Source organism: Falco peregrinus, chromosome 3 (assembly GCF_023634155.1).
Source record: "Falco peregrinus isolate bFalPer1 chromosome 3, bFalPer1.pri, whole genome shotgun sequence".
Taxonomy (NCBI): Eukaryota; Metazoa; Chordata; class Aves; order Falconiformes; family Falconidae; genus Falco; species Falco peregrinus.
In genome coordinates, this window is record NC_073723.1 from 118009790 (window position 1) to 118018628 (window position 8839).

At 58.4% G+C, this 8839-nt stretch overlaps 1 protein-coding gene across 1 annotated transcript; it reads left to right on the top strand.

Moving 5' to 3' along the window:
* The first annotated feature begins 1167 nt into the window (after nucleotides 1–1167).
* RIMS3 (regulating synaptic membrane exocytosis 3) lies at nucleotides 1168–6886 on the top strand. The gene is made up of 6 exons (XM_013301068.3): nucleotides 1168–2598; nucleotides 4065–4206; nucleotides 4336–4448; nucleotides 6092–6193; nucleotides 6311–6450; nucleotides 6674–6886. Exons 1-6 carry the CDS (start codon nucleotides 2379–2381, stop codon nucleotides 6884–6886), a joined length of 930 nt encoding a protein of 309 aa, XP_013156522.1. The 5' UTR covers nucleotides 1168–2378.
* The last annotated feature ends 1953 nt before the right edge of the window (nucleotides 6887–8839 follow it).

Sequence of the window (8839 nt, forward strand, 5' to 3'; positions counted from 1 at the left end):
GAGGCCGCCTCGGCTGTGGGAGCTATGGGCTCTGGTGCTTGGGCACGCTCTCCGGCCAAGCTGCTCTCAGCAGCGAGCGCTGGGCACCTCCCTGATCGCCCTGTTTGGCACCCGCTCTCCACAGAGGCCAGAAGCAGATTGTGAAAAGGGATAAGGGGTGAAATTACAGGCAGGGTAAAGAAAATCCTTCCTTTGGGCTGAGGAGCGTGCGCTCCGCTTCTTTTGCGGTGGATTATCTTTATGTGTGTTGCATTGGAAATGATCCCATTAGCGCGGTGCTCTCCTGATCTAATTTGCTTCCACCAGAGCCGGGTGCTCTCTGGGTGACTGAAGCATCGAGCAGGGAAAACAGCAGCCAGGAGCCTGGTGTGTTTTCCCGGCTGTACAAATAACGGGGCTCGGCTGTGGCACAGCTTTTCTTGCCCGTAACGCTGTGTAGAGAGGCCCGAGCTGGGTGCTGTGCCCAGCTGAGCCCTCGTGCAAAGGGATGTGTGTTTGTTTAGGCACAGTCTAACGTCAGGTTTGCAGGTGGGGAAACTGAGGCATGGGGAACGGGAGCGGCGTGCAACAGAGGGGGCCTTGGGGAAGTGGTTGGGGAGGCGGTTGGGATCCATTACTTGTGGCAGGCGCTTCCTAAAAGAAAACCTGGCCCCTGCAAGCAGCTGCAGCGGGTTTGGAGCTTGGAGGGTGCCTGGAGAGTGGCAAGTGGCGTTCAGAAAATGCTCATCCCTAAGGTCCCAAAGGATCCCAAAGCTCGGCACCGACCCCACTCTCGAGCAGATGCCAGTATACGACAAGTGCTGCTGGCTGCTCTCGCCTGTCTCAGCTTGTGAATTTGGCATCATTTGTCACCGGCACATGGCTCTGCCGGGGTGGCTCTGGAGCCGGTGCTCACCCCATGCCCACAGCTTTATCCAAGGGGCTTGGGCCTTCGTGCAACTGTTTGTTCAGCAGCAAAGGCGAAAAAATCCCTTGTGCATGTGTGTGCACGAGGGGAAGCATGTGCTACGGTCGTGCTGCACCCCAAATCTTGCTGAATGCACGTGGCCATGCCGGGGTCCTGCGCAGGGATGAGCGTGGCTGGGTGTGAGGAGTGGGGGTGAAAGCAGTGGGTCACCACACGCTCGCCCGAGGGAGCCAGGGGCAGAGCAGGGGAGGAAAACACCAGCCAGAAGGGAAACATGGGACGGCTGCTGCTCTCTGGGAGCTCATTAATGATATTAATGACTAATCACCCACTTGCCCCTGTTTGCATCCCTTCTGTAATTGATAAATCAATTCAGTTCAGCAGCGCTGGAGCCAAGCCCGTGGCTCCTGTTGGGTCCCAGGCCAACTGTGTCCCTGCAAAACTCCCTCCCCTGATGGCAACAGGCAGCAGAAGCCCCCCCCTTGCCCCACTCCCCTCTTCCCAGCCATAACTTATCCTCTACTTTTGCAGCCATCTCTCTCCCTTGAAAGAGAAATATTTTTCCAGGCGCTGCCTCCATCCATTATCATAAAGTGGCTTCACTTGGCCTGGAGTTAATAATTCACCTTTCCTTGGAAGATGGATGCTCCCATCCCGCTGGAGTTTAAATATTCATGGGGAAGGGAAGGCAGCAACCGCTGTGCTGTGCGGGAGGTCTGGCAGCCACATCACAGCCTCTGCCACCAGCAAGCACCCCGGTCCCCAGCACCCTGGCACCCCGGCACCCTGGTCCCTGGCACCCCGGCACCCCGGGAACCTCAGCACATCTGCAGGATCCCTCTGAGCACCGTCTGCTGCCAAGGCTTCGTGGTGGACCCCAGCAGCAGCCCGGTGTGGTTTGGTGGGCCGGGGCAGGATCCGGCCCCCGTGGCAGTCAGCTATCTCGGGGTGGAGCAGAGGCACACGCGGAGCAGCACGTAGGGATGCTGCAGCCTCTCGGAGGAGGAGACCCACGGGAGGAACTTTGCTGGTTGTAATTTTGGACACCTTCAGCAGGGGTGGATGGGGCCGTACCTAAGCCTTGGGGTCCCCTTCTCCCAAGCCAGGCAGGTTGGGGACACACAGAGCCCTCTGCCCACCGGTGGGTCTCTCTCAGAGCTCGGGCTGGCAGGGCCCACGCCATGACTCAGCTGCACGGGGGTCCTGCACCCCTTCTCTCACCGCAGCCTGTGCCAACTCCTGCCCACACTGGTGGGGAAAAATGGTCCCGATGGGTTGTGCCGCCCGAATTTCATGGTTTATAAGTGCCTTGGGGGACTGTCCATCCCTGTGGGGCTGCTCTGGGTGTGGCTGCAGTGCCGTGGCCAGTAGCACTGCCCAGCGTGGCTGGCCTTGACACATCCCCTGCCTCCCCCCTGCAGCTGATCCCACCCAGCAGAGCCGGGGCCGGCGAGCGCGTGAGCGGCTGACCATGTTCAACGGGGATGCCAGCTCCTCGGCGGCCAGGAATGTCGTCCGTAGCTCCAGCATCAGCGGTGAGATGTACAACATTGAGAAGAGTGCGCGGGGCAGCGCCGACTCTGTCACCATCACTGCCAGCAAGAAGAGGCGCTCCAGCCTGGGTGCGAAGATGGTGGCCATCGTGGGATTGTCCCAGTGGAGCAAGAGCACGCTGCAGCTCAACCAGACCGGTGAGCCCCCCGGGTGCTGCCAGCCCCCCCAGCTCACCCCTTTGCTTTTAGGAGAGGTGCACGCTCCCGGCTGCCCAAAGCAATGCTCTAGCCACCCGTGTCTGATGAAAACACCTACAAAAGCCCATTGTCAATACCCCCCCACCCCCACCCCGGCACACTGGTGCTTCTCCAGGTGCCAAAACCATTTGCAGACCAGAGGTGGGGACATTGCTGGAGCTCTGCCTGCCTGGGGGGTCTGCCCTCGGTGTGTCTCCCCCCGAAGTAACGGCCAGTCCTGGCTGCAGAGCTGCGGGCACGGAGGGAACTTGGAGAAAGGACTTGTCAAACGGTCTGGCTCTGGGAAATATTTAAATGCTTAAAATAGCTTTTTAAAGGGCGGGGGAAGCAAAAAGCTCATTTTAGTGCAGGCTTTTTCTCTAGTTATTGCTTTTTTATTCTAGTTCACGTTGGCATTTTGTGATTTGGGAAAAGTTAATTTGGAGCCCTCCAGCCCTGTGCATCTGAGGTGTTTCTGAAGGGGCGTAATTATCCCCAAAAGCCAAGCAAAAAGTGCCGGAGCCAGGCAGAACCACACCTGGGGATGGCAGGATCAGGACCCTCCTGGCTGCCAATGCAGCATCCATGCCGGGGCGGGGGGCTGCCAGGCTCGAGGGAATGCTTCCACGGAGGCAGCCCTGAATTAGCAGGACAAACCTGACTCCCCAGGAGCATCCGTGGCGCGGTGCTGACACACACATGCTCACGTGGCCGGAGCAGGGCTGCCGGCGATGCCAGGGCTCCCAGCGATGCCAGGGCTGCTGGTGATGCCAGGGGTGGATGCTCATGCCACACTCCTCCTTCTGCCATCTGCCCCCACCTGGGACACGTGGCGGTGGGGATGGTGTAACTGCGTGGAGAAAGGGAGACATCAGTCCATGTTGGGGCTGTGCCCGCTTGTGGCACTGGGGGTGCCTGTCCCCTGTGGTGTGGGAACATTGGTATGTGTCGACAGTGCCCTGGGGATTTTGGAGGCTGGGATGTGGCTCTGCAGCAGCATGGGCCAGGCAGTGGGCTGGGATGGTGTCAGCATTTGTGAGCTGAGTCTTGCAGGTCTCAGCATGTGGGAGACGGCTGAAGGTGCAGGTGGGGCTCTCAGCCATGCAAGGGCATGATGGCATCAGTGCTGAGCGAGGGCTGCAGGGGGCTGGGGCTGGGACACAGGGCAGGGGTGCGGGCATCCCATGGCTCTCCAGCACAGTGTGTGTGGCACTGGGATACGTGCCCGTGCAGGGTCCTGCAGGGCTCCATCCCCAGGGAAAGGTTGCCCGATGAATAACGTACCGAAGGAAGGCAGGGAGCAGCACGTGGGAAGGCTCTGGCCATGCACAGCGCCCTGGCTCTTCTGTCTGGTTTGGTGCCTGTCCCATGGGAGGGTCTGGGGGCAGCGAGCGCTTCCCAGGCTCACCCCCTGTCTCGTCTTCCAGAGGGGGGCCCCAAAAAGCTGCGCAGCAACATCCGGAGGAGCACGGAGACCGGCATTGCGGTGGAGATGAGGACCAGGGTCACCCGGCAAGGCAGCCGGGAGTCCACCGATGGCAGCACCAACAGCAACAGCTCTGACGGCACGTAAGGCACCGTGGTGGGACGGGAGCTGGGGCTGGGCACCTTCCGCATGCTCCCGGGGGATCTCCCTTGAGACCCGGCAGCCCGATGCTCCATAAAAGCCCTTTGCTGTCTCTGTTCTCCCCGGCACAGGTTCATCTTCCCCACGACCCGGCTGGGTGCCGAGAGCCAATTCAGCGACTTTCTCGACGGGCTGGGGCCAGGCCAGCTGGTGGGGCGGCAGACACTGGCCACCCCACCGATGGGTGAGTGCCCGGGGAGCTGGGTGCCATCTCCAGCCCCACAGAGCGAGCGCTGTGCGTGCCTGGCGTGGGGCTGGGCACTGCGGAAGGATGCTCCAGCCAGAGGGAAGGGGCTGTGGGGTGGAAGGGGGCTGCGTGCTCCTCCCCAGGGCACTGGCTTCGGGCGGCAGGCTCCATCCTGCCAGTGTCCCTTGTGCTGAGCACGTGCCGGCTCGGTGCACGGTTTGCAGATGCTCTGGCCTTCCCCTGCTGCTCCCGCTGCCGCCTGCGCGATGGGAGGGAATGTCCCGTGCAGGGCTTGGGGCAGGACACCCGTGGGGGGAAGCAGCAGCTCTGCCTTTTCCCGAGGCCTCTCCTGCCCCTCTGCTGTGCACCAGCTCCTCCCAGCATCCCGCTGAGAGACGAGACCCAACAAAACGGCGTTTTGGTCCGGTTTTCCCTTTTAAATCCAAAATGCCTTTAGAAAATCATGCTTTTTTCCAGCCAGCAGCAGCGTGTCCGCAGCTGTGCCCAGGGCACACCAAGGTGATTGCCTGGTGTCCCGCTAAGGGGCCGGAGCTGCTGGCAATGGGGAGAGCTGCCCCAGGGGGGGACACAGGAACCAGGGCCCCCCAGTTCCTGCAGCACAGGGACCCACTGGCCCCACATAAGCTCCCGGTAGGAGGGAAGGGAAGGGGAAAGGGGGCAGTTGGACCCCTCTGGGTTTGCCCATCTGTCCTGGGAGGGGACACCACCCGCTCCCCCTGGGGCGAGGTCCTGCCATGCCGAATCCCTATGGATCCTGCCGTCCCCCCCCCCCCATGGCATCAGCTTGTTCCTTGCACAGCCCCCAGCATTGGCCCCCGTTTGCTGTTGAAATGCCAAGTGTGTTTTGAGAACATCCAGGTTTGTTTCGCTTCTATTAAACCCCGCTGGGATGTCAGGTGGCCCCTTCCCCCCGCCCCCCACTCCCCCCCCGGGGCCACAAGGCCACAAGTGACAGGGACCCACTGGCCAAGGGACATAGGTACGTAGAGCAGGACAGCGTAAGTGCGAGAACAGCTTCACACCAAGCTCCAGAGGTGCCCCGCCACGTTTTCTCCCTCTGCAGGGAGTGGGGGAGACCCTGGTGAAGCACCCCAGGGAGATGGGGTTGGTGGGTGCTGGCCCTGGTGGGGTGCTCAGCCACTGACCTCCTGCCCCAGCCTCTCCTGCTCTTGTCAGGGTCTCGCCTGTCACCCCCCGGCTGAGGGCATCGCCTGACCAAGGCACAGCCCCGGTTAATCCCAGCCCCTTTTCCCATCACGAGGGAAAAAATCCTCCTGCAAGGGTGCTGTGGGATGGAGCTGGCAGGGAGGAGGAAGGTTCTCACCTGGTTCTCTCCTCGCTGCTCAGATCCAGATGCCTCCACATCACCTTGGCTTTGTCCTTCCTCTAAAGTCCCAATAAATCACGCACCAGGTGGCAGGATGCTCAGTGTGCTGGGCGAGCGTGGGGAGCAGGCAGCAGCGTGGGAGTGCCGGGGCTGCCAGCCCTGGAGGTGACATCTCCCACCTGCTTTTTGGCAGCACCAAAAGGGAGAGCTGGTGAGGATGCAGGGCTGCGGCCACCCCTGGGGGGAGGTGGCTGTCAGGGAGGGTGCTGAGCACGTCTCATCCCTCATCTAGGTGATGTCCATGTCGGCATGGCTGACCGGAACGGGCAGCTGGAGGTGGAGGTGATCCAGGCGAGGGGACTTATTCCAAAGATGGGCTCCAAGTCCATCCCTGGTAGGTGGCTGGGGAGGGAGGGGGCTGGGGATGGAGGGGGAGCGATGGGGCCAGGCGCCGTGCTGGGACTGTCACAGGAGCCTGCTCCAAGTGCTTCTCACCCGTTTCCCAACGCAGCCACCTATGTGAAAGTTTACCTGTTGGAAAACGGCATCTGCCTGGCCAAGAAGAAGACCAAGGTGGTGAAGAAAACCTGCGACCCGTCGTACCAGCAGCCTCTGCTCTTTGAGGAGAGCCCCCAGGGCAAAGTCCTGCAGGTGACACACTCCCCGCACGAATATCTGGGGACAGGGAGGGATTAGGGGAGCATGGACAGGGCACCGAGACGCAGCATCCTCACTGCTGTCCCTCAGACCGCAGGCTCCCTACCCCAATGGTGGCAAGGTCCTTCTGGCCAGGCACGCTGGGTTCGCCGAGTTTTCCCCAAAACTCCCACCTGGAGAGCGGGGCAGCTCCCCTAACGCCTTCTCTGCCCTGCAGGTGATTGTCTGGGGAGATTACGGGCGCATGGACCATAAGTGCTTCATGGGGATGGCCCAGATCATCCTGGAGGAGCTCGATCTCTCCAGCGCAGTCACGGGCTGGTACAAACTCTTCCCCACCTCCTCGCTGGCCGACTCCAGCATCGGACCTCTAACGCGCCGCCTCTCCCAGTCCTCCCTGGAGAGCTCCACCAGTCCCTCCTGCCCGTAGGCAGTGGGTCGGTGGGAGAGGCTGGGAGGGGAAAGGAGACGTCCTGACCTACCAAAACTGTTAGTGGATAGCTGTAAATATCCTGTCTTTCCCCCACCCCCTCCCTTTTTTTTATTTTTTATTTTTTTTTAAAATCTCCTTCCCAAAACAAACCTGCTCTCCACGCTCCTCCCCAAGCACGCATCCCGGTGCGCAGAGGGGGATGTCGGAGAGGGAGCGAGGGCCGTGTGTTTTGAGGCAGGGGGAAGGAGAAGCAAAAAAACCCCACCACCCCACAACCCACCCCCCTCCCCATGAGGCAGACCGAGGGCTGCGAATGCCGACCGATCCCGAGACTGTTACCGCACCTCGTCCCAGCACCCCGTCGGAAAGGAATCGAAGCGACGCGTTTCTCTCCTGACCACCCGGTGAGAGCATCTCGGTCCGATTCATGCAGCGCCGCTGCCAGCAGTGTGTCGACGAGGTTTCTTTTCCTTTGATTTCATTTCCTTGCCTCTGAGGAAACGGTAGCTTTTTCAAAGAAAAAAAAACAAAAAACAAACCTCAGAAAAAATCCAACTCAGCACTATTATATTTTTTTTTTTTCCGAGGAATGTAGCATCTTCTATTATGTAGCTTGCCACGTGCTAACAACACACTCACTCTCTGCAATATCGAAGAGACTCCGGATTGTCCGGAAACATCTGCCAGTCACTTCCCATTTGTTCGTTTTCTGAACTGAGCAAGCACTTCTGGTGGCCATTTTTCTTTTTTTTTTTTTTTTTCGGTAGCATGTAGCCTGTGACCAGTGACATTGCCAAAGCAAGAGAGAACAGAAAAAGGCGTACTCACCTCACCCACGCATACGCTGGTCTTATCCTCGTGTTTCACCACTGACCGTGGTCTTGCACGGCCAAAGCAAGACCCAAAATACAAACTCTGTGATGCCTCACGTGAAAATTCAAGTCAGGAGAAGGTGACCTGACGGAGCAGGAATACCGTGATGCTGGTTGATCGTCTGCCTTCCAGCCCCTTCCTCCCACCAGGGCCAGCTCAAGGGCTGGGATGCTCTCCTCGATACCTGAATTTCAAGTAGGAGCAGAGGGTTTGCCAGACCCCGCGGCAGGACGCGCCTTTCTCCAACTCTCGACTTGTTGGTACGCTACAGGGGAACATCTCAAAAGCATCTTCTGCTGATCTGGAATTCGGGTGACTGAGAGGTTGCGAACAAAGGACTAGATGCTTTGAATTTATTATCAGGATGAGTGTTTTGGGATTTTTGTTTGTATGTTTTGTTTGTTTGTTTTTAAAGCAGCATTTTGGTTCCCTCCGAGGGACCAGTTCTTGTAGCAAAACCGAGAATCACGGAAGCTTTTTTTGAAGGTGCCTAATGAAATTTGCTGAAAATACTCAGGGGAGACACCACTAGAAACTCTGGTTTCTTCATAAAATATACTTAACTAAATGACTGTCCTGAAGGATCATTTTCCAAAAGAGAGGAAAAAAAAACCAAAAACAAAACCAAAACCAAACCAACACACCAAAAGATGAGCAGTCTTGAGACTGGAAGAGGACAAAAGGTTAATGGGGAATTTTTACCAACCAGATGGCTCTGACCTTCAGTCTTTAACAGAAATCAACCCACAGCACAGTTGGGATTTTTTTTACTATTATTTATTGGCAAAGCAGAGAATTTCCCAATGCACAGAGCACAACAAAACCAACCTGTGATTCTCCTGGGATGCCAGGAAGGAGGAACCAGCTCGAACCTGTTGCCACAATGGAACAAAACCAACTGCGAAGGAAAATGTTGCGATGAAGCCGTCCCCTCCCCAAACCCAACCCCGGGGTGGGGGTCAGCAAAACTCCACCACTTGGCAGCAGGTTCACCCGACGTTGCCACAATTTTGGCGATGTTGTGTCAAGGCATTTGAGCTGCTGTTGTGGACTTTGGATCTTTACCAAATCCGAATC

Bases quoted from the DNA above. Each gene is read 5' to 3' on its own strand.
- RIMS3 (XM_013301068.3), top strand. From the start codon at position 2,379: ATGTTCAACGGGGATGCCAGCTCCTCGGCGGCCAGGAATGTCGTCCGT. The intron at 2,599-4,064 runs GTGAGCCCCCCG...CTCGTCTTCCAG, and splicing joins GCTGCAGCTCAACCAGACCG to AGGGGGGCCCCAAAAAGCTG. The intron at 4,449-6,091 runs GTGAGTGCCCGG...TCCCTCATCTAG, and splicing joins ACTGGCCACCCCACCGATGG to GTGATGTCCATGTCGGCATG.